Source organism: Salvelinus namaycush, chromosome 19 (genome assembly GCF_016432855.1).
Source record: "Salvelinus namaycush isolate Seneca chromosome 19, SaNama_1.0, whole genome shotgun sequence".
Taxonomy (NCBI): domain Eukaryota; kingdom Metazoa; phylum Chordata; class Actinopteri; order Salmoniformes; family Salmonidae; genus Salvelinus; species Salvelinus namaycush.
In genome coordinates, this window is record NC_052325.1 from 6,126,870 (window position 1) to 6,152,477 (window position 25,608).

The 25,608-nt window shown below is 42.8% G+C and overlaps 1 protein-coding gene across 4 annotated transcripts; it reads left to right on the top strand.

The window, feature by feature from the left end:
- The first annotated feature begins 82 nt into the window (after nucleotides 1-82).
- LOC120064097 (guanylate-binding protein 1-like) lies at nucleotides 83-23,979 on the top strand. Of its 4 annotated transcripts, none has more exons than XM_039014450.1 (10): nucleotides 83-246; nucleotides 2,451-2,523; nucleotides 12,037-12,164; nucleotides 12,326-12,435; nucleotides 12,649-12,845; nucleotides 16,003-16,245; nucleotides 16,364-16,644; nucleotides 17,030-17,242; nucleotides 17,407-17,509; nucleotides 22,867-23,979. In XM_039014450.1, exons 2-10 carry the CDS (start codon nucleotides 2,505-2,507, stop codon nucleotides 23,304-23,306), a joined length of 1,734 nt encoding a protein of 577 aa, XP_038870378.1. In that variant the 5' UTR covers nucleotides 83-246; nucleotides 2,451-2,504; the 3' UTR covers nucleotides 23,307-23,979. The 4 variants fall into 4 exon arrangements, with proteins under 4 accessions (XP_038870378.1, XP_038870377.1, XP_038870379.1 ...); XM_039014449.1 differs by lacking the exons at nucleotides 83-246; nucleotides 2,451-2,523 and adding exons at nucleotides 3,158-3,244; nucleotides 3,988-4,182; XM_039014451.1 differs by lacking the exons at nucleotides 83-246; nucleotides 2,451-2,523 and adding an exon at nucleotides 3,204-3,244.
- Nucleotides 23,980-25,608: the final 1,629 nt, after the last annotated feature.

Genomic DNA, 25,608 nt, shown 5'->3' on the forward strand with positions numbered 1-25,608 from the left:
GGCAGAAACAAAGTAATATCCATAGGACAAGCCCATATCACCTGCCAGCTTCTCTGTGAGAGGAGGAGGGGGAGAGAGAGAGAGAGAGAGAGACAGAGAGAGAGAGAGAAAGAGATATGTGTATGTGGAGGGTCTTTAGTAAATATTCATTATTTTTTTTAAAGCGTAATAAATTGTTTCCAGCAGCACAGTTACAGTCACCAACGCTCTGGTTAACATGAAGACTGCCTAACCAGCTCTACTAGGGTGAGTAAAATGGTCAGAGTCTCATTTGTGTCTGGAAGTAGCTAGCAAGCTAGCCAATTGTAGCTTGGGTGCTTGACTGCAGTTGTAAGGCCAGAACGCTCAAATCAACCCTACTCCCCGGTCCGAACGTCCAGTGTGCTTTCCGAGAGCAAAACAGTCTGAATTTACAAACTGACACTGAATTTATCAGCGCAGGCACTCCAGATTGAATTTAACTAGGCAAGTCAGTTAGGAACAAATTCTTATTTACAAGGACAGCCTACTCCTTCCTCCCCGTCGAGGGATTAAACCCCTGTCTCCTGCATGCCCTTATTTTGTAGTACAGACATGGCCTGCTCTCCTTTGTATTTCTTCATCAGCATCTTTATGCTTTCATTAATTAAAGAATGGTAAAAACACACTTTCAAAATGCAGATGTTGATTTAGTAATGTATCCATAACGAATTACTATGGGAATAAATATCACTGATTTACAGAAATATTGTAACAAAGTTGTCTAATGATGGCAAACAATTTAGAATCCTCCAATCCTCTTATGCTGTAGCCTACTCCCGACCGTCACGTTGTACAGCGCCATATTTTCCATTCCATCCTAATAGAAACACCATAATATTAACAAAATGAATTAAGCCAAATTTCTTCAAATCAATCCCATATGCCAGTTATTACAAAAAAGGTTTTAAATTCTCTGGTAATACCAATATGGAAGACTATCAAATGCTTCTCAAAGATGCCCTCTGGTGGTCAAACTAGCACTAACTTGCATTAACAGAAAAAAAAGGCTGACATATAGATAATGTGCCACAGAAGGCTGCTGCTGCAGTATGACACAACTTTTAAAGGAGCAATCACTGTATCTACATAGAGCAGCAGCCTCTAAGGTGCAGGGTTGGGTAACCGGGTGGTAGCCGGCTAGTGATGGCTATTTAATAGTATCTTGGCATTGAGATTGAAGCTGTTTTTCAGTCTCTCTGTCCCAGCTTTGATGCACCTGTACTGACCTTGCCTTCTGGATGATAGTGGGGTGAACTGGCCGTGGCTAGGGTGGTTGATGTCCTTGATGATCTTTTTGGCCTTCCTGTGACATCGGGTGCTGTAGGTGTCCTGGAGGGCAGGCAGTGTGTCCCCGGTGGGGGATGCGTTGGGCAGATCGCACCACCCTCTGGAGAGCCCTGCGATTGCTAGCGGTGCAGTTGCAGTACCAGCCGGTGATACAGCCCGACAGGATGCTCTGAATTGTGCATCTGTAAAAGTTTGTGAGGGACTTAGGGGACAAATTTCCTCACCCTCCTGACTGACCATGGATTTCTACCATGGATTCCCCAATGTGCCTCTTTAAAAACAATGACAGAGACATGTTATTTATCTCATAAAGCAGTCCTGAGCGTGCGGCCAGACATTTTGAGGTGCTGGCTGTGATGCTACTGTGACTCAGGAAGGACATGCAACAGTACCTGCCTGGGTATGATAGGCAAACATAACACACCTCAAGACAACTCTTTGTTTGGCTTCAGTCATGGCCGACCGCTAGCATTTGTTAATGAGCATTGGTGAAAAACGTGGACAAATTAGGAAAAACTGTCGTCCTTTAAATATTTGAATATCTTGTTAAGGCTTGGTTTGTCATGCCCTGACCTTAGAGAGCCTTTTAATGTCTCTATTTGGTTTGGTCAGGGTGTGATTTGGGGTGGACATTCTATGTTTTGTTTTCTATGATTTTATGTTTCTATGTTTTGGCCGGGTATGGTTCTCAATCAGGGACAGCTGTCTATCGTTGTCTCTGATTGGGAACCGTACTTAGGTAGCCCTTTTCCTTCTTTCTGTGTGTATAGTTAACTTTGTTTGTGGCACATAGCCCTTAAGCTTCACGGTTGTTTTGTATTGTTTATTGTTTTTGTCGGCGTCATCCTAAATAAAAGGTATATGTACGCTTACCACACTGCACCTTGGTCCAGTTCTTTCAACAGCCGTGACAGTACTAAAATTTGTAATATTATTTAATTAATTAATGAGGATTAACTCGCATCAATCATTCACAAAAGCATTTGGGGATTGGCTTGTAGGCTATTTGGTGTGAGTAAAATTAGGCCCTAAAATGTAGGCTTAAACACTAATGCCAGATAAAAATAATGAAAGAGAAAACCGATAGAAATTACACAAAAATTATGATTTATTTATGGATTTTTTTCTCTTTATTCTACCAGACCGCCACCCATCCTTCCTCCAACCGGACAATATTTATTGAACGTTTGAGCCCCATGGACATAACCACTGAAGGTATTTTTCCCCTACTGTCTATACTCTAATCTTACTAGCACTACAGACTATTCACCTCTCCTCTCTTGAAACTAACAATGGATTAAAACTGAGCAAATAAGAAATTAATCTCAGCATTTTTTTGTTGAGTCCTCCATCTCCTTTCTGCCTTGAATTGTCCTTTAGGACTTTTTTCTTGATAAGCCCTTTTGTCAGAAGGCATAGTACCTTACGACCATTGGAACAAGGAAGAAAGGTTGCTGAGGGTGCTGCAGCATCACCTGAAAAATCAGAAAAAAATATATATATTAATAAATAACAAATGTATTTTGGGGGGGGGAAAAAAATTCTCACAAAAATAATAAAAATATATATTCATAATTAACTCATATATTTTGAGAAATAAACGTTTTTTCCTCTGACAAATAGTGCACTGTGTCTTTGCTGGCTCTGTATTAGTGGACCGATATAGCCGTCTGTAACATGGGCAAAACAGTGTCTGCATCCCCCTTCCACGAAACACAAAATTCCCCCCATGAATACAAGGCACTTGGAATCTGGGGTAGTTTCCCACAGCAGTTCCTGTTATGATGGATTCTTGTAGTACTTAGGTCATGAAAGAGTTCATCAGACAGGAGGTCACTTTCACTTTCAGTGTCTGCAGCCTTCAAATAGCCTGCTGCTTACTGCTTTTGCCATCATTGCAGAGGATCCTTGACTCTCAGCGAAACTACGAGTATATGTGAGTATCAAGCCTGACTTTAACCTGACTTCTGATTTCCAAACCCACAGGTATTCATGGAAAAAATAATCTTCAAACTCTTCGCTGGTTGACCTAATCCTGACAAATTGACTCCATAAGATCTTGGACAGTGGTGTTTTTTAAAATGATTTCAGCGACCACTTTCCTATTGCTTGTACTGAAGATACCAAACTGAAACTCTGATCGTTGTATAATTATGAAGAGACATTTATAAAATTTCTCACCCCAGGCGTTCCTTCATGATCAATATTTTTCAGAGTTTATCTATACCTCACCCTGATTTGGCTGTAGAATTGTTCTCATGTCTTATTATCACTCTGGCAGACAAACACCAATAGCAATAACAAACCTGTGTCAAATGATCTACTAATGATGATCTTCAGTCTGGACCTTGATATTTTGGACCAGGCATGTTAGTGCTGGACTACAATACAAGCCTGTAGAACAAGTCACTACTGGACTGGAGCAGGAGAACCCTGCATTAGAATTTTGTCTTAAGATGCTGTCAAACTATTTACTATTTATTATTGTTACAGATCATTATTGGAATTTAAATGGTTTGTAAGTCGCTCTGGATAAGAGCGTCTGCTAAATGACTTAAATGTAAATGTAAATGATGACAAAATGTGTTGTATTTTGCTATTGACATGACAAGGAATAGCATCATAGAGGTAAAATAAGTATTAATGATGATGAACTTGTATCAACCATTGACTTTGAAGCGATCTTGTGAAACCACTTGACCATGGACTCCCCAATGTGCCTCGTTAAAAACGCCGACGGAGAGCTTTGCGTAGAACCAGAGGCCATCGACTACCTGATGGGACTGAAACAGAAAGTCGTAGTTGTGGCGGTGGTCGGGCTGTATCGCACCGGAAAGTCCTACCTCATGAACAAGCTGGCTCAGAAGAGAAGTGGTGAGAGACAATTATATCTTACTTTACAAACAGGTTTGGACATCGTCTGTGCCTCAGTCTTTTTTTGGTAACACTGTACATTAAGTTTCCCCTACTACTTTGTAACTACACAATAATAACTGTAGTAACAACATAGCAGGACAGGGATTCTTGAAACTGGTACAGTCTTTGTATGGCAGAAGAAAACAAAATATAGTAAACAAAAAAAAGAAATGATTTTGTTGCAATAAAATAGATTGAGATATATACAGTTGAAGTCGGAAGTTTACATACACCATTGCCAAGTACATTTAAACTCAGTTTTTCACAATTTCTGACATTTAATCCGTGTAAAAATTTAATCCAGTTAGGATCACCACTTTATTTTAAGAAAGTGAAATGTCAGAAGAATCGTAGCGAGTGATTTATTTCAGCTTTTATTTCTTTCATCACATTCCCAGTGGGTCAGAAGTTTACATACACTCAATTAGAATTTGGTAGCATTGCCTTTAAATTGTTTAACTTGGGTCAAAAATTTCGGGTAGCCTTCCACAAGCTTAACACAATAAGTTGGGTGAATTTTGGCCCATTCCGCCTGACAAAGCTGGTGTAACTGAGTCAGGTTTGTAGGCCTCCTTGCTCTTACACGCTTTTCAGTTCTGCACACAAATTTTCTATAGGATTGAGGACAGGCCTTTGTGATGGCAACTCCAATACCTTGACTTTGTTGTCCTTAAGCTATTTTGCCACAACTTTGGAAGTATGCTTGGGGTCATTGTCCATTTGGAAGACCCATTTGCGACCAAGCTTTAACTTCCTGACTGATGTCTTGAGATGTTGCTTCAATATATCCACATTAATTCCCTCCTCATGATGCCATCTATTTTGTAAAGTGCACCAGTCCCTCCTGCAGCAAAGCACCCCACAACATGATGCTGCCACCCCCGTGCTTCACGGTTGGGATGGTGTTCTTCGGCTTGCAAGTCTCCCCCTTTTTCCTCCAAACATAACAATGGTCATTATGCCCAAACAGTTCTATTTTTGTTTCATCAGATCAAAGGACATTTCTCCAAAAAGTAAGATCTTTGTCCCCATGTGCAGTTGCTAACCGTAGTCTGGCTTTTTTATGGTGGTTTTGGAAAGTTGGCTTCTTCCTTGCTGCGCTGCCTTTCAGGTTATGTCGATATAGGACTCGTTTTACTGTGGATGTAGATACTTTTGTACCTGTTTCCTCCAGCATCTTCACAAGGTCCTTTGCTGTTGTTCTGGGATTGATTTGCACTTTTCGCACCAAAGTACGTTCATCTCTAGGAGACAGAATGCCTTCTCTTTCCTGAGTGGTATGACGGCTGCGTGGTCCCATGGTGTTTATACTTGCATACTCTTGTTTGTACCGATGAACGTGGTACCTTCAGGTGTTTGGAAATTGCTCCCAAGAATGATCCAAACTTGTGGAAGTCTACAAAAAAATGTTGAGGTCTAAGCTGATTTCTTTTGATTTTCCCATGATGTCAAGCAAAGAGGCACTGAGTTTGAAGGTAGACCTTGAAAAACATCCACAGGTACACCTCCAATTGACTCAACTGATGTCAATTAGCCTATCAGAAGCTTCTAAAGCATGACATAGTTTTCTGGAATTTTCCAAGCTGTTTAAAGGCACAGTCAACTTAGTGTATATAAACTTCTGAACCACTGGAATTGTGATGCAGTGAATTATAAGTGAAATAATCTGTCTGTAAACAATTGTTGGAAAAATGACTTGTGTCATGCACAAAGTAGATATCCTAACCGAATTGCCAAAACTATAGTTTGTTAACAAGAAATTTGTGGAGTGGTTGAAAAATTAGTTTAAATGACTCCAACATAAGTGTATGTAAACTTCTGACTTCAACTGTATATATATTCATTTTTTTTACTTTCTTCATTTCCATGTTTTCTCTATGAACAAAAATGCCCATGTCCTCAGGAAAGGATAACAATTTCAAACTCTCCCAAAATGTGGTCGTAAAAATGTAAAGAAAATTATCTTATGTGGTTCCTTACAATAGCCCTCTGTGACGTCAAGGAGTATTTCTCCCAAAACTGTGATTCCTTAAAAATGTGTGCAAAATTTTGGTCAACTAATTAATCAGGAATGAGCAGGGTCAGCTTTACCATAAGGATCCCTTCATGACCTCATTACATGTAGTGAAACAAGACCACTCACGGTCTGGAAAGTTCTCTACTTTTGATAGATTTAAACAAAAGTATTGAAATCACCATGGTCACAACAATAACCTGTCATCTCCATCTCCCTTATGAAACTAAATAAATACTGCACTCTGAACCACAACACGTATTTGATTCATGATAGTGTTGTTAGACAAAGCAAGGAACGAGAACTTTAAAACATGATGTGTTTTTTTGGGAATTTGCAGCTGTTGTTGGTAAGTTACGAAATATGCTGGCTTCTGAAATTACTTTCTCAACCTTGAAATCCTTTAACCTGTCTAGCCCCGGGGTTCCGCTAGCGGAACTCCTCCCACATTCCACTGAAAAGGCAGAGCGCGAAATTCAAAAAATATTTTTGAGAAATATTTAACTTTCACACATTAACATGTCCAATACGGCAAATGAAAGATAAACATCTTGTGAATCCAGTCAACATGTCTGATTTTTAAAATGTTTTACAGCGAAAACACCACGTATATTTATGTTAGCTCACCACCAAATACAAAAAAGCACAGACATTTCTTTCACAGCACAGGTAGCTTGCAGAAAACCAACCAAACTAACCAAGAACCAACCAAACTAACCAAGAAACAACTTAATCAGATGACAGTCTTATAACATGTTATACAATAAATCTGTTTTGTTCGAAAAATGTGCATATTTGAGGTATAAATCAGTTTTACATTGCAACTACCATCACAGCTACCATCACAAATAGCACCGAAGCAGCCAGAGTAATTATAGAGACCAACGTGAAATACCTAAATACTCATCATAAAACATTTATGAAAAATACATGGTGTACAGCAAATGAAAGACAAACATCTTGTGAATCCAGCTAATATTTCAGATTTTTTAAGTGTTTTACAGCGAAAACACAATATAGCATTATATTAGCTTACTACAATAGCCTACCACACAACAGCATTGATTCAAGACAACAGTAGCGATAGCGACAAAACCAGCAAAAGATATTAATTATTTCACTAACCTTCATAAACTTCATCAGATGACAGTCCTATAACATCATATTACGCAATACATATATGGTTTGTTCGAAAATGTGCATATTTAGAGCTGAAATCCCTGGTTATACATTGTGAAAACATAGCAAATATTTTCCAGAATCTCCGGATATATTGCTGACACTCACCTATTATGACCAAATAACTAATCATAAACGTTACTAAAAAATACTTGTTGTACAGCAAATGATAGATACACTAGTTCTTAATGCAATCGCCGTGTTAGAATTCTAAAAATAACTTTAGTACGACATGCAGCTTACGTTATAGCGAGAGAGCGCCCAAAATCTGGGCGTAAACTAATAGTAAACATTTTCGACAGAAATATGAAATAACATCATAAATGGGTCCTACTTTGGTTGAGCTTCCATCAGAATCTTGCACAAGGGGTCCTTTGTCCAGAACAATCGTTGTTTGGTTTTAGAATGTCCTCTTCTCCAGTCAATTAGCACGGAAAGCTAGCAAAGTGGCGCGAAGCTCTCCTTCGTGAACAAACGCAGACAATGCAACACGCCTAACGTCCCGAAAAAATTTCAATAATCTAATAAAACTATATTGAAAAAACATACTTTACGATGATATTGTCACAATTATCAAATAAAATCAAAGCCGGAGATATTAGCCGTCTATAACGACAGCTTTTCAGAAGGCAATACCCGGTCCCTTCTCGCGCCTTCCAGAAAATAGGAAATTGGTGTCACGTCATGCCAAGAGCTCTTATTCGACCTCAGATCAAGTTATACACTCCATTTCTTCTCTCACTGCCTGTTGACATCTAGTGGAAGGCGTATGAAGTGCATGTATACTAATACATATCAAGCACATTTATAGGCAGGCCCTAGAACAGAGCATCGATTTCAGATTTTCCACTTCCTGTCAGGAAGATTGCGGCAAAATGAGTTCTGTTTTACTCACAGATATAATTCAAACCGTTTTAGAAACTAGAGAGTGTTTTCTATCCAATAGTAATAATAATATGCATATTGTACGAGCAAGAATTGAGTATGAGGCCCTTTGAAATGGGCACCTTTTATCCAGGCTACTCAATACTGCCCCTGCAGCCCAAAGAAGTTAATGCAACCGCTGTGTCAGATTTAAGAAAAGCTTTACCGAAAAAGCACACCATGCAATAATCTGAGTACAGAGCTCAGACAAAAACACAAGCAATACACATATCCGCCATGTTTTGGAGTCAACATAAGTCAGAAATAGCATTATAAATATTCTATTACCTTTGATGATCTTCATCAGAATGCACTCCCAGGAATCCCAGTTCCACAATAAATGTTTGATTTGTTCGATAAAGTTCATAATTTGTCCAAATACCTCCTTTTTGTTTGCGCGTTTAGTACACAACCCAAACTCACGATGCGTGAGCAGACGGAAAGTCAAAAAGTTCCGTTACGGTCCATAGAAACATGTCAAACGATGTATAGAATCAATCTATAGGATGTTTTTATCATAAATCTTCAATAATGTTTCAACCGGAGAATTCCTTTGTCTTCAGAAATGCAATGGAACAGAGTTAACTCTCACGTGAACGTGCGTGGTCAGCTCATGGCACTCTGCCAGACCTCTGACTCATTCAGCTCCCATTCCCCCCTCCTTTATAGTAGAAGCATCAAACAAGGTTCTAAAGACTGTTGACATCTAGTGGAAGCCTTAGGAAGTGCAAAATTACCGCATAGACACTGTATATTCAATAGGCCATGTGTTGAAAAACCAGAAACCTCAGATTTCCCACTTCCTGGTTGGATTTTTTCTCAGGTTATTGCCGGCCATATGAGTTCTGTTATACTCACAGACATCATTCAAACAGTTTTAGAAACTTCATAGTGTTTTCTATCCAAATATAGTAATAATATGCATATCTTAGCTTATGGGACTGAGTAGCAGGCAGTTTACTCTGGGCACCTTATTCATCCAAGCTACTCAATACTGCCCCCATACTGCTCCCAGCCATAATGAATGTTATATTGTCTCCAAATTTAATCTCATTAGCCTAGTATCTGCAAATGTTACATTCTAACTAGTTTAGAAGTTAATACCCTACTACTGGGTTTCACTTTACAATAATTTGCTTGCTCTGGTACATGATAATTACTGTGTAACTACATTGTTCTTAAACTGGGGTCCATTTGGTGTCGATTGCATCTCTCTGATTCAGAGGGGTTGGGTTAAATAAGGAATACCCATTTCAGTTCAATGCATTCAGTTGTACAACTGACTAGGTATCCCCCTTTCCTTTCCATTGAGCCAGGTCATAACATATTAATTAACCTATTGAAAATAACCAGTAGTTAATGACAGAGTATGCCTTGTTACAATTGTTGTTACCAGGTCCTAGCCTTGGACCGGCACTGCATGAGGAGTTATTACCATGGTAATACACAGGTGACATTCCAACATGTAATTACAAATCACAATAGTTACATATGGGAACAATAAAATGTGTAATTACATCAAATAAATCATGAATAATTACACATGTGGAACTAAAAAATAACATTTCCTGACAAACATTTGGTGTTTTGATGGTAATTAAAGAAGTTGTAGTGGTAGTGGTCAGAGCCTTTTGGGGGCCCCAAATGTTTTTGGTGTTAAAATGCATTTCCTGCAATTCTACACATTTTGCCATGGGGTGGGGAGAAAGGTTTGCCATTTTAAAGCACATTTCCTGCAATTACACACATTTTGTATTTTTATCTTTATTTAACTAGGCAAGTCAGTTAAGAACAAACTCTTATTTTCAATGACGTCCTAGGAACAGTGGGTTAACTGCCTTGTTCAGGGGCAGAACGACAGATTTGTAATTTGTAATTTGAACTTGCAACTTTTCAGTTACTAGCCCAATGCTCTAACCACAAGGCTACCCTGCCACCCCAAATGGGGCAGATAACATATAACAAAATCAACAGAAACCCCCTGGAGGTCAGGGTCCCTGAGCACAAGCCCTGCTTGTCCGGTCAGTAATTTGGTGATGATTAAGCCTAGGGTTAGATAATTGTCTTACCTAGCAATCTACAGTAAAAGCTGCCGTGGGCTAATTGAGTAAATGACGTGCAGTAACAAGAGGGTGTGTGCTGATTCGCCAACACATTTTGAAGTTTCACTTTGTGTATTCTACTTTTCTGACTCTCAATAGTAAGTTGAGACCCCGACTGAGCTACAAAATATATATACAGTAGATATATATACAGTAGATATACAGTGAGCAAACAACGTATTGGTAAACATTTTGTGTTGTTTTGGCTCTGTACTCCAGCACTTTGGATTTGACATGATACAATGAATATGAGGTTAAGCTGTAGACTATCAGCTTTATTTTGAGGGTATTTTCATCCATACCAAGTGAACCGTTTAGAAATTACAGCACTTTTTGTACATAGTCCCCCTTTTTAGGGACCAAAAGTATTAGGACAGATTCATGTGTATTAAAGTAGGTTTAGTATTTGGTCCTATATTCCTGGAACACAATGATGATATCAACCTTGTGACTCTGCAAACTTGTTGGATCCATTTGCTGTTGGTTTTGGTTGTTTCAGATTATTTTGTGCCAAATGGAAATGAATGGTAAATAATGTGTTGTGTCATCTTGGACTCACTTTTATTGAAAATAAGAAAATAATGTTTCTAAACACGTCTCCATTAATGTGGATGCTATATAGATAGTCCTGAATGAATCGTGAATAATGATTGAGAAAGTTACAGACGCACAAATATCATACCCCCAAAAATGTATAACTTCCCCTGTTATTGTAATGGTGAGAGGTTAGCATGTCTTGGAGGTATGATATAAAATGCTAACCTCCCCTGTATTTGTAATGGTGAGAAGTTAGCATGTCTTGGAGGTATGATATAAAATGCTAACCTCCCCTGTTATTGTAATGGTGAGAGGTTAGCATGTCTTGGAGGTATGATATAAAATGCTAAACTCCCCTGTTATTGTAATAGTGAGAGGTTAGCATGTCTTGGGGGTATGAACTTTCTCACTCATCATTATTCACGATTCATTCAGGACTATGCATAATCATGGTAGCATCCACATTGTGTTACCAAACATATACTATTCTTATTTACAACAAAAGTGACTCAAATATGACGCAATACATTATTTACCATTTATTTCTTAGTGAATTTTGTCCCCAATACTTTTTGTCCCCTAAAATGGGGCAACTATCTCCCCCTCCCCCCCTAACTCTGGTCTGCAGTAGTTCTGGTCTGCACTAACTAACTCTGGTCTAGGGCTTTGCTAGTAGCTAGCTAATTCTGGTCCGCACTAACTAACTCTGGTCTAGGGTTTTGCTAGTAGCTAGCTAGTTCTGGTCTGCAGTAGTTCTGGTCCGCACTAACTAACTCTGGTCTAGGGCTTTGCTAGTAGTTAGCCAGTTCTGGTCCGTACTAAATAACTCTGGTCTAGGGCTTTGCTAGTAGTTAGCTAGTTCTGGTCTGCACTAACTAACTCTGGTCTAAGGCGTAGTTAGCTAGTTCTGGTCCGTGCTAACTAACTCTGGTCTAGGGCTTTGCTAGTAGCTAGCTAGTTCTGGTCTGCAGTAGCTTTGATCCAGCTCTGTAACAGTGTTATAGGCTGGTTTAATATTTATACTGTAAATGTCCTCAATAATCTCTGTTGATATAGGTTTTGCCCTTGGAGCCACCATCCAGTCCAAGACTAAGGGTATCTGGATGTGGTGTGTCCCTCATCCTGAAAAAACAGACCACACCCTGGTGCTGCTGGATACAGAGGGACTGGGGGACGTGGAGAAGGTGGGAGGTCAAAGTTTAATCTCTTTACAATCCCACATTAAAGATTCATATTCCTCTTAGATTACTAACCAAGCACAGTGAACACATATCTGCACACTCGTCATTTAAATGAGATGATTACTTAGTCAGAGATCCAATACATGTTGTGATACTTGTTTCAGGGGGATTCTAAGAATGATGCCTGGATCTTCTCCCTGGCCATTCTGTTAAGCAGTACTCTGGTCTACAACAGTCAAGGGACCATCAACAATGATGCTGTGGAGAAGCTTCAGTATCCTTTGGGTCAAAATGTTTCTCCATTCTGTGGCATCTGTGACTTTCAAACAAATGACGTTGCTGTGTCAGCTGAAATCAAACTGAAAATTACTTGGTTTTTTTTGTTTTTTTTGTTTGTAATTTCCCTGAAATTCAAGCCCCTGTACTCAAACTGTGCATGACATTGACATTTGGGAACTCCTGTATCAATCCTCAACCGGTCCTACAGATATGTTAACGAGCTGACAGAGATGATCAAGGTGAAGTCTTCCACTGACGATAAGGAGGAAGGAGAGGGCACCCAGTTTATGCAGTTCTTTCCTAATTTTGTGTGGACCGTCAGAGATTTCACTCTACAGCTCGAGATCGACGGCAGAGAAATCACTCCAGACCAGTATCTGGAGAATTCCCTGCAACTCAAGAAAGGTGAATGTCATTAATATAAACCAAGTAGTTTGAGACCTAGATGCTGATTGGTTCAAATAGCATTCCAGCTGTGTGTATATCAGACAATATACCACGGTATGATGCAAAGCGTAGCGTTATGACTATAACTACTGTTCCCTGAAGGAGTACAACATACTATGAGGAGTCGCACTCTCGTGAATTCAGATGAAGGATCTACAATCATGCCTGACAAGGCCAATGAAGTCCTGGGACTGGGAGAGATTCTTCCACCAATCTTGACAACTGTGTGTCTGAGCGTGGAGATGGGACACTTCATCTAACTCATATGTGGAGACACAACACTTTGGACACCCGTGAACACTGTGGAACTCAGTTGAAAAACCTGTGTTCGTGTACCAAGGTTTGCCTAAAGCCTGGCCCACTCTGGGTACACAGGCTCCGGCGATCAGTGACGAGCCTCACTCGGTTTAGGCGGTAAGATGCGTTCCGGTAACCGACTGGTACCCAGCGCTGGAACGCATGCATTACAAATAGACCTAGGGAAAAAGCCTTATCATGGAGGTTACCCTACCGACCAGTCATAGCTACTGGCGACAAAATACATTGTAACATAGCTGGGAATGAGACATTTGGGGACTCTAATGAACCACAGAGACTTCGTGTGGGATAATAGGGTGGTCGTGTCCAACCCTGCTCGTTCCCTCAACTCTGCTACCAGCAACTAATCACCTATAGAGACCATAACCTGTATCACTAGACACCAGAGGCCAGTGAGATCCAGGCAGGGAACAGCAATGAATCTCAGTAATGAGCCACCTATGGGGGAGGGGCGCCCCCTTGTGGACGAATACCCAACTTTTCACTCTCACCCTGGAGAGATTGATATAGGTAACAAAGGGGGGGAACATTAAACATAGACAAGCTTCCAACATATGTAGTGCTTCCATGAGACTGTATAACCTGCTATACCTGTATAACCTAAGCTAGCATCTGTGACCGATGCAGTCTATTTAGAATAACCAAGTGACTTTACGCAGCTACCCCAGCAACTCCACCATGGGCAGGTAGGAATAGCTAATTATATGCAATGCTTGTTTAGCTAGCCCAGTCTCAAAAGTCCAAGTAGTGAACGGTTTACTGGGGTGGGACCGGACCGTTCATCAACATGTCTAGGAAGAGAGGTAAACGGTGCTTGACCGAGGCAGACACAGGCAGCGGGGGTACCCACTGAATCTGGCCGCCCTGTCTCTTCAAGTAGCCTCATCCTAACTGGCGACAGAGCGCACAGGAGCCAGGTGGCTGCGTGGGTAGGGACTCGCTTTGAGTCCCACCATCACACCGGCGTGATTCATTAACTTCAACCCCTTTTAAACATTGTGTGTTTGAGCTACATACTCCTTTTTTTGCATCAGATTCGTCTATTCCTTCTGTATCCACAGATACCAACCATTAACATGTGTAATTAATGGGGGCTGAGCTAGAGTGGAGTTTGTGTGACAAGGACGGATCCCGAAAACGGTTCTTCTCACAAAAAAAAGTCTAATGTCCAAAAAGTTTGAGCTACGGACCATTATGACCCCAATATGAAAAGCTTGGACACACAAACTTCTACATCTTCTACATAGAAGATGATAGGAAATCCCAGGACATAGTGTCTATAATACTGTAAGGGGTTCTTCTACATAGAAGATCATAGGAAATCCCAGGACATAGTGTCTATAATACTGTAATATGATCACATAGTTGCTGTCACAAACTCCAAACTCCACACAGTCGTCACTGAGTAGTTGGATATTAGTTTCCCACTGAGCAAACAATTTCTGGACTTACAGCATTTTCATAAATTACTTTTTTTATCAGGTTTCTGTTAAGTCGGACCGTATTTTTTTATTTTTTTTACATTTGAAATAAATCTCACGAATGCAACTGTTTATGTCAAATTGTTGTTCTACATGTAGTCTGGTTGTCCTGAAAAGAGCGTGGTAAAACACTTCAATGTGATGCTAAATATAAGATCAAGCAGATGAATGAAACAGAGGCGGTCGGTGACGTTTAAGACGAGGGAGGAAGATTCTTTTTTTTCATGAGCATGGCCTTATTTCTATTACAGCATATTGGATGACTGTCATTCATATTCCATTCACCCAGTTTAATTACTTCTTCGGGATCGGTGTCCCTTCCACGGGACAGTTGAGCTAACGTAGGCTAATGCGATTAACATGAGGTTGTAAGTAACAAGAGCATTTCCCAGGACATAGACATTTCTGATATTGGCAGAAAGCTTAAGAAATGTTTTTCAACAGAATCGGCGGAATGAATACAGCCCTGATCACACGCAAACACTGTTCGTTTCATAGCAGCCACATACAAACAGCATGATCATTTTTCTCATTTTATATATATATACATATAAATATATAATTCCTTCGCGCGTCTACACGCTCTCCACCTGTCACCATTTTCCCTTCATTTGTAGACTTCAGTGCACAACACATCAGCTGTCTGTGACCAGGCAAAAAAAAAATCTAAGTCAAACCTTCATATCATAACTGCTAACTACTACACACATCTGCATCATTGTCACCATATTAGCTAACGTCATAGTCAACATAGCTAATAGAAGTAAGGTGTTACTAAACCCGCTACATTCATGCAGTAACGTTACAGTTAACAGTCAGCAAGCAGTTTAGCAGTTAAACCGGCGGGCCCTGGTGGCAATAAATTACTAAAACCAAAAGCTTACCTTGGAAGAGTTTCAATGTTAGACTTTACCAGCTAGGTAACATATCATCCCTCGCTGTTTTAGCCGGTTGTTTGAGTAGGCTAAACTAGCTAGCTGCATTCACTAGCTAACTGAAAGTGGAAAAAATACAACGAAAAATACACTCTCCATCGCTTCTCCTTCATTTTTAAAGAAATGAATTTGTTAAAATCTGTTAAACTATTGTCTTTCTCTTTGAGTCAATTACTCATCACACTTCATACACTGCAGTGCTAGCTAGCTGTAGCTTATGCTTTCAATACTAGATTCATTCTCTGATCCTATGAATGGGTTGATAACATGTCAGTTCATGCTGTAAGAGCTCTGATAGGTTGGAGGAGAAAGGAGATATTATTGGGACGTCTAAGATCTGCTTGTAATATAAAAACTAGTAATGCCCATGTTATCTTTCAGGTACTAGTAAAAAGATCAATGACTACAACTTCCCGCGAGAGTGCATCCGGAACTACTTCCCCTCACGCAAGTGTTTTGTGTTCCCCTCCCCTACAACTCCTGACAACATGCACCGACTGGACTCCATGGACGAGGCTGAGCTTTCTGAAAGCTTCAGAAAGGTCGCAGATACTTTCTGCCGCTTCATTTTCCAGGAGAGCCGTACGAAGACTGTTATAGGGGGACACACATTGACCGGAGAGAGTGAGTCAGATATCTACCTACAGGACAGTATGTGAAAATTGATAAATATATTGAATTTTATTGTACCACTAAATATTTAGTGGCACATGTTTTTCCTCTCACCTCTATCTGATTGCAGTGCTGGGCCACTTGGTCAACACCTATGTGGAGACCGTAGCCAAAGGCAATGTGCCTTGTCTGGAGAATGCTGTGTTGGCCATGGCTAAAATTGAGAACCAGGCTGCTGTGGATGAGGGCCTGGCGGTGTACCAGAAGGGAATGGAGAATGTGAAGGCTTTATTCCCGGTGGACATCAATCAGCTGTCAGAGAACCAGCTTTGCTCAGAGGCCCAGGCCAGACAGGCGTTTATGAAGCGATCCTTCAAAGACGAAAATGGGGAATTCTTGAAAGCTCTTGCGGTATGGATCATCATTCTAGATCTGTGCCTGGTTCACACAATGCATTTTTAACATCGTCAAGGCCGTTCAATAGAAAAAATATTGATTAGTTTATGCAACAAAATGATAATCACCAGTAACAATAACACTAGTAGGACCCAAGGACACCAGGTGGAATATGACCAAGCAGTGCAATTCCTCAATCAATTAACTTCTAGAGACAAAAGAACACTACTGTGAAAATCAGTGCTCAGATTAGATTTTTAATCTTGGATTAAAAATTACACAATATTGAATAAAAGCCTAATATAGATATGGAGCCAATATGTAACCCTTTATCACTGTAGGAACATGGCATACCGGGGTTCACATGCCTGAATCTGAAAATTCCCATTAAATCTTTCAGGAGGCCATTGGCAACCACAACGTCAACCTTTTCAAACAGAACAAGGATGCCTCAGAGAAGAAGTGCAAGGCCCTTCTGGAGAATCTGTCTGCTCCGATGGATCAGGGGATGAAGGAGGGGACGTACGCCACACCGGGAGGCTATGGGCTTTACTGCAATCACCATGACAACATAGTGGCACAGTACCGGGCCGAGCCCAACAAAGGAGTCAGGGTAAGAGCTAGAACCCAAACAACATCAACAACGTAGTGTATTAGAGAATCAAAAACATCCATCATTAGTCAGTAATGATGACCAACATTTCAACTAATTTCAGTCACCTGGTTACGGTTTGAATCAAATTCAATGCAACAACCTATAAGGCGTGTTTTCTGCAGGCTGAGGAGGTTCTGGAGGAGTTCCTGAAGGGAAAGAGTGCAGAGTCCAACTCCATCCTGCAAGCTGACAAACAACTGACTGAAAAAGAGAAGGAAATCCAAGGTAAGCCACACCTCAATCTTTTTTATTTCCAATTATAAAATAATAATCAACTGTGTGAGGTTAATGTTCGGAAGATGTAGACAAGACCAGTGGCAACGCCCTAATGCCAAGCCCCGCCCAAAAAGACAACTTTAAGTAATATGGAGTTAAAAGTATTATTAGTGGCTGGCTAGAACATATATATTATGACAGATTTTACAAATAAGCATTTTGCTACTATCTGCTATTTTGAATGATATGATTTTATTTCCAGTCCCTTCAGAAAGTATTCCCACCCCTTGACTTTTTCAAACACAGATTCAACCATAAAGACCAGGGAGGTTTTCCAATGCCTCTGTAACCGATGTGAAATGGCTAGCTAGTTAGCGGTGGTGCGCGCTAATAGCGTTTCAATCGATGACTTCACTCGCTTTGAGACCTTGAAGTAGTGGCTCCCCTTGCTCTGCAAGAGCCGCGGCCTTTGTGGAGCGATGGGTAAAGATGCTTCGAGGGTGACTGTTGTTGATGTGTGCAGAGGATCCCTGGTTCGCGCCCGGGTCGGGGCAAGGGGACGGACTAAAGTTATACTGTTACACCTCGCAAAGGTCACCTATTGGTAGATGGGTAAAAAGAATAAAAGCTGACGCTGAATATCCCTTTGAGCATGGTGAAGTTATTAATTACACTTTGGATGGAATACACCCAGTCTTTACAAAGATACAGGCGTCCTACTTATTAACTCAGTTGCCGTAGAGGAAGGAAACCACTCAGCGATTTCACTATTTGTCACGTTCCTTACCTGTTTTCCTTTGCCTTGTATTTATTTAGTTGGTCAGGGCGTGAGTTGGGTGGGTTTGTCTATGTGTGATTTTCTATGTTGGGATGTTTGTGTTCGGCCTGGTATGATTCTCAATCAGAGGCAGCTGTCAATCGTTGTCCCTGATTGAGAATCATACTTAGGCAGCCTGGGTTTCACGTGTGTTTTGTGGGTGTTTGTTTCCGTGTTTGTGTTTTTCACCACACGGTACTGTATCGGTTTTCTGCTATTTGTTTTTGTATTTTCAGTGTTCAGTTTCGTTTTATTAAATCATCATGAGCACTAACCACTCCGCGTATTGGTCCGATCCTTCTCGCCTCTCTGAGGAGGAGGAATTAGACAGCCGTTACACTATTAGGTCAATGGTGACATTAAAACAGTTACAGAGTTTAATGGCTGTGATAGAAGAAAACTGAGGATGATTCAACAACATTGTAGTTAATACACAATACTAACGTAATTGACAGAGTGAAAAGATGGAAGCCTGTACAGAACAAAAATATTCCAAAACATGCATCCTGTTTGCAACAAGGCACTCAAGTAATACTGCAAAAAATGTGGCAAAGAAATTTACTTTTTGTCATGAATGCAAAGTGTTATGTTTGGGGTAAATCTAATAGAACTGTCACGTTCCTGACCTTATTTTCTTTGTTTAGTCTTTGTTTAGTTGTTCAGGACGTGAGCTGGGTGGGCATTCTATGTTTGGTGTTTCTATGTTGGGTTTGTTGTTTGGCCTAATATGGTTCTCAATCAGAGGCAGGTGTTTGTCATTGTCTCTGATTGGGAACCATATTAAGGTAGCCTGTTTTTCACTGTTGGTTTGTGGGTGATTGTTCCTGTTCGTGCGTTCATGTGTTTTATGTTCTCTACTTCAGGACTGTAGCTTCGTTGGTTTTCGTTTGTTTATTTTTTTGTTCGTATTTGAAGAAGTATTCTAATAAATATGGATACATACCACGCTGCGCTTTGGTCCTCCTCTCCTTCAACCGACGAAAGCCGTTACAGAATCACCCACCAAACTCGGACCAAGCAGCGTGGTAACGGGCAGCAGCGGCAGCAGCGATGTCAGGAGGAATGGATTTGGGAAGACGTGTTGGACGGAAAGGGTTGCTACACATGGGAGGAGATCCTGGCTGGACGGGATCGCCTTCCATGGGAACAGGTGGAGGCAGCTATGAGAGCGGAGGCAGCTGCGAAAGGGAACCGGTGTTACGAGGGAACACGGTTGGCAAGGAAGCCCGAGAGGAAAACCCCAAAATTTCTTGGGGGGGAGGCTAAAGGGGAGTGTGGCGGAGTCAGGTATGAGACCTGCGCCAACTTACCGTGGAGAGCGAGAGTACGGGCAGACACCGTGTTATGCGGAAGAGCGCACGGTGTCTCCTGTACGTGTGCATAGCCCGGTGCGGTACATCCCAGCTCCACGTACCGGCCGGGCTAGAGTGGGCATTGAGCCAGGTGCCATGAAGCCGGCTCAACGCATCTGGTCTCCAGTGCGTCTCCTCGGGCCGGCGTACATGGCTCGAGCCTTACGCATGGTGTCCCCGGTTCGCCAGCACAGCCCAGGGCGGGCTATTCCACCTCGCCGCACTGGCCTGGCTACGGGGAGCATTCAACCAGGTAAGGTTGGGCAGGCTCGGTGCTCAAGTACGCCTTCACGGTCCGGTATATCCGGTGCCACCTCCTCGCCCCAGTCCAGTACCACCAGTGCCAACACCACGCACCAGGCTTCCTGTGCGTCTCCAGAGCCCTGTTCCTCCTCCACGCACTCGCCCTGTGGTGCGTGTCTCCAGCCCGGTACCACCAGTTCCGGCACCACGCACCAAGCCTCCTGTGCGTCTCCAGAGCCCTGTACGCCCTGTTGCTGCTCCCCGCACTAGCCTTGAGGTGCGTGTCCTTAGCCCGGTACCACCAGTTCCGGCACCACGCACCAGGCCTACTGTGCCCCTCAGCAGGCCAGAGTCTGCCGTCTGCCCAGCGCCGCCTGCGCTGCCCGTCTGCCCAGCGCCGCCTGCGCTGCCCGTCTGCCCATCGCCGCCTGCGCTGCCCGTCTGCCCAGCGCCGCCTGCGCTGCCCGTCTGCCCTGCGCCGTCTGAGCTGCCAGTCTGCCCAGCGCCATCTGAGCTGCCCGTCTGTCCTGAGCCTTCAGAGCCCGTCTGTCCTGAGCCTTCAGAGCCGTCCGTCAGTCAGGAGCCTTCAGAGCCGTCCGTCAGTCAGGAGCCGTTAGAGCCGTCCGTCAGTCAGGAGCCGTTAGAGCCGTCCGTCAGTCAGGAGCCGCCAGAGCCGTCCGTCAGTCAGGAGCCGCCAGAGCCGCCCGCCAGTCAGGAGCCGTCAGAGCCGCCCGCCAGTCAGGAGCCGCCAGAGCCGCCCGCCAGTCAGGAGCCGCCAGAGCCGCCCGCCAGTCAGGAGCCGCCCGAGCCGCCCGCCAGTCAGGAGCCGCCCGAGCCGCCCGCCAGTCAGGAGCCGCCAGAGCCGCCCGCCAGTCAGGAGCCGCCAGAGCCGCCCGCCAGTCAGGAGCCGCCTGAGCCGCCCGCCAGTCAGGAGCCGCCTGAGCCGCCCGCCAGTCAGGAGCCGCCTGAGCCGCCCGCCAGTCAGGAGCCGCCTGAGCCGCCCGCCAGTCAGGAGCCGCCTGAGCCGCCCGCCAGTCAGGAGCCGCCTGAGCCGCCCGCCAGTCAGGAGCCGCCTGAGCCGCCCGCCAGTCAGGAGCTGCCTGAGCCGCCCGCCAGTCAGGAGCTGCCTGAGCCGCCCGCCAGTCAGGAGCTCCCTGAGCCGCCCGCCAGCCATGAGCTGCCCCTCAGTCCGGAGCTGCCCCTCAGTCCGGAGCTGCCCCTCAGTCCGGAGCTGCCCCTCAGTCCGGAGCTGCCCCTCAGTCCGGAGCTGCCCCTCAGTCCGGAGCTGCCCCTCAGTCCGGAGCTGCCCCTCAGTCCGGAGGCGCCCCTCCGTCCGGAGGCGCCCATCAGTCCAGTGGGGTTAATTTGGAGGGTCGCCGTTAAGAGGAGGCCACGGAAGCGAGGATTAACTATGGTGGGGTGGGGGCCACGTCCAGCGCCAGAGCCGCCACCGTGGACAGATGCCCACCCAGACCCTCCTCTATATTATCAGGTTTTGCGGCCGGAGTCCGCACCTTGGGGGGGGGGGGGGGGGGGGTACTGTCACGTTCCTGACCTTATTTCCTTTGTTTAGTCTTTGTTTAGTTGGTCAGGACGTGAGCTGGGTGGGCATTCTATGTTTTGTGTTTCTATGTTGGGTTTGTTGTTTGGCCTAATATGGTTCTCAATCAGAGGCAGGTGTTTGTCATTGTCTCTGATTGGGAACCATATTAAGGTAGCCTGTTTTTCACTGTTGGTTTGTGGGTGATTGTTCCTGTTCATGTGTTCATGTGTTTTATGTTCTCTAGTTCAGGACTGTAGCTTCGTTGGTTTTCGTTTGTTTATTGTTTTGTTCGTATTTGAAGAAGTATTCTAATAAATATGGATACATACCACGCTGCGCTTTGGTCCTCCTCTCATTCAACCGACGAAAGCCGTTACAAGAACACATTGCTGAGTACCACTCTCCATATTTTCAAGCGTAGTGGTGACTGCATCATGTTATGGGTATGCTTGTAATTGTTAAGAACTGGGGGCATTTTTGTATTTTTGTATTTTTTTTAAAGTTTAAACATGTTGTCATTCTAGGTTATTGTTTATAGGTAGGTGAGAGAAAAAAAAATGTATCAACAAAACAACATGTGGAATAAGTCAAGGGGTATGAATACTTTCTGGATGCACTGTCTACCAATCTGGTGCCCGACTAACTAGCGCCATAAGGATATCCAAATTTAACCCAAATTTACCTCAGGCATTACGATCGGGTTGGGTGCAGCTGCATTCTGAATTGATGATTACCTGAGTGCTGCCAGCAGTGGGCATGTGGGCAGGATTGAAACAAACCTAACCTTCATTTACGTTGTGATGCAGTCACGACCACAAAAATCTGTTTTGGGACTGACTTCATGACCAAAATTATCCTTTATACACTTTTTAGTACATTTTAATAGTAGAATAAATGTTGGACTCATATCGATTAACTAAATGAGAAGTCAGTTTTTTACAGGCAGTTGTTCTTTAAAATCAAGGGGAATAGACCAGACCCGAGCTATGAACCAGCCCACCACTGCAAAGCACTGAATAATCGCCCCTCTTCAAACTTCAGACATGCAATATGTGCTGTTGAGGGTAATTTAGAGTGGTGGTAAAGTTGATTTACAAAATAACTCAAAATGTGTTTGCCTGGTCCAGCAACGATCATCTCGCCCATTTGTTCTTTGATTAATTCTAAAAAGTATAAAAGTCTATATAAAACAATTATTTTATAAAATATTGAATTTGTCCTTTACTACTATAGCCCATAAACACATTAAATAACACACTTAAATGGCAAAAAGATACTCAAAAACGAAATCATAAGGTATAAGGTTTTGAAATGTCTGTACATAATCTAGGAGATATAAGAAAGCTCAGGGGATAAAATATATGTATATTGTTTTACAAATATTGAACCCCTTTTTTTTGTTGGCACAAAGCTGGGAAGATGAAAACAGCTGAGCTGGAGCAGGAGGCGGCAGCATTCAAGGAGCAACAGGCAGTGATGGAGCGCACCATTGAGAACAATCGCATTAGCCAGGAGAAGTACTTGAAGGAGATGGAAGAGAAGATGGAGGAGGAGAGGAAGCAACAGCAGCAGGAGTTCAAAAGGACCCTTGACCGCAGGATGCAGGAGCAGAAAGATCTCATAGAGAAGGGCCATAAGGTGAAGGCTGACCTAATGAGGCAAGAGATCGAGGAGATAAAGAAGAAGAATAAATTAGAAAGGGACGCCAATACTAAGAAAGAGAAGGATCTGCTTGATGGCTACAAGCAGCAGGCTGAGGGACAGAACAAAAAGATTGGTGAGTTAATGTCAGCGCTCAAAAATAAAACACAGGCCCCCCAAGTTGTTAAACGACACTGTATGGTAATGTGATCCACTCCACTCCACCTTGAATTCCTGACTATGAAAAGCCACCTGATATTGAATCTTGAAGCGTTGAAGTGTTTGTCCTCTATAGCCATCATTGTATTTATCTGGTTATTATATTATCTATGACCATCATTGTGTTTATCTCTCCCTGCTGGTTATTATATTATCTATAACCATCATTGTGTTTATCTCTCCCTGCTGGTTTTCTATGAAAGTTTGAACATCTTGAAAAACTATCTGAACACCGACATGCATGCACACGGAGGCAAGCACACACACACATATGCACTCATGCGAGCACACACTCTCCTATCTTCACCCCCTCCCCCCCAATGCCACCGGCCTAAAAAGGCCCTATTGTCACTATTTGCAATGTCCTCCCTGTCAACATCTTCTCTGCCCCGGTGTCAATGTGACAGCACAATCCAGCCCCTACTACAGTATTTATCATTTTGGTACAATTTTCTCAATAAGTATGTGTTGAATTTTTAATGGCCACATGAGCCTGGTTCCTCTATGTTTCTTCCTAGGTTCCTGCCTTCTAGGGAGTTTTTCATAGCCACTGTGCTTCTGCCTCTGCATTGCTTGCTCTTTGGGGTTTTAGGCTGGGTATCTGTAAATCACTTTGTGACAACTGTTGATGTAAGGTCTTTATGAAATAAATTGTATTGATTGACCTCTTGTGAACCTTATATCTTAATACTTATATCCGGGATGCTGGCCTTCTAGGCAGAGATGCAAAGAAAAAAACATATCTCAGGCTGGCTAATAACAAGAAAAGATGAAGATGGACAAAAAAACACAGACACCGGACAGAGGACCTCTACCAAGAAGGCCAGCATCCCGGAGTCACCCCTTCACTGTTGACGTTGAGACTTGTGTTTTGCGGGTACTATTTAATGAAGCTGCCAGTTGAGGACTTGTGAGGTGTCTGTTTATCAAACTAGAAACTCTAATGTACTTGTCCTCCAGTTGTGCACCGGGGCCTCCCACTGCTCTTTCTATTCTAGGTAGAGCCAGTTTGCCCTGTTCTGTGGAGTAGAACACAGATTTGTTCAAAATCTTCAGTTTCTTGCCAATTTCTCGCATGGAATAGCCTTCATTTCTCAGAACAAGAATAGACTGACGAGTTTCAGAAGAAAGTCTTTGTTTTTGGCCATTTTGAGCCTGTAATCGAACCCACAAATGCTGATGCTCCAGATACTCAACTAGTCTAAAAGGTCTGTTTTACTGCTTCTTTAATCAGAACAACAGTTTTTGCAAAAGGGTTTTCTAATGATAGCCTTTTAAAATGATAAACTTGGATTAGCTAACACAACGTGCCATTGGAACACAGGAGTGATGGTTGCTGATAATGGTCCTCTGTACGCCTATGTAGATATTCCATAAAAATTCTGCCGTTTCCAGCTAGTCAAGGTATTGGAGTGGCCATCACAAAGCCCTGACCTCAATCGCATAGAAAATTTGTAGGCAGAACTGAAAAAGCATGTGCGTGCAAGGAGGCCTACAAACCTGACTCCGTTACGCCAGCTCTGTCAGGAGGAATGGGCCAAAATTCACACAATTTATTGTGTGAAGCTTGTGGAAGGCCACCCGAAACGTTTGACTCAAGTTAAACAATTTAAAGGCAATGCTACCAAATACTAATTGAGTGTATGCAATATTCTGACACACTGGGAATGTGATGAAAGAAATAAAAGCTTAAATAAAAGCTTAAATAAATCTATACTATTATTCTGACAATTTATAATCTTAAAATAAAGTGGTTATCCTAACTGACCTAAAACGGGAAATTTTTACTCGGATTAAATGTCAGGAATTGTGAAACTGAGTTTAAATGTATTTGGCTTAGGTGTATGTAAACTTCCGACTTCAACTGTACATGTAGGTAGAGTTAATTAAAGTGACTATGCATAGATTACAACAGAGAGTGGCAGTGGTGTGTGGAGGGGGCAATGTGAATAGGTTTAAGTCCCTCACCCTCGTACACTGGGCTCCCAGTAGGGGACATACGGCCCAGAGAAGGCAGGAACAACACTTTGTATTTAACCATTATTAAACTTGGCAAGTCAGTTAAGAACTAATTATTTTTTACAATGACAGCCTACTCTGGCCAAACCCTAACCCGGACGACATGGGGCCAATTGTGCGGTGGTTGTGATACAGCCTGGAATCAAACTGAGATGCAGTGCCTTGGACCGCTGAGCCACTCGGGAGGCCGAGTAACATCCATAGAACGAGCCCACATCACCTGAAGGGGGCAGGGAGAGAGGGAAACGGGGGGAGACGAGAGAAGGAAAGGGGG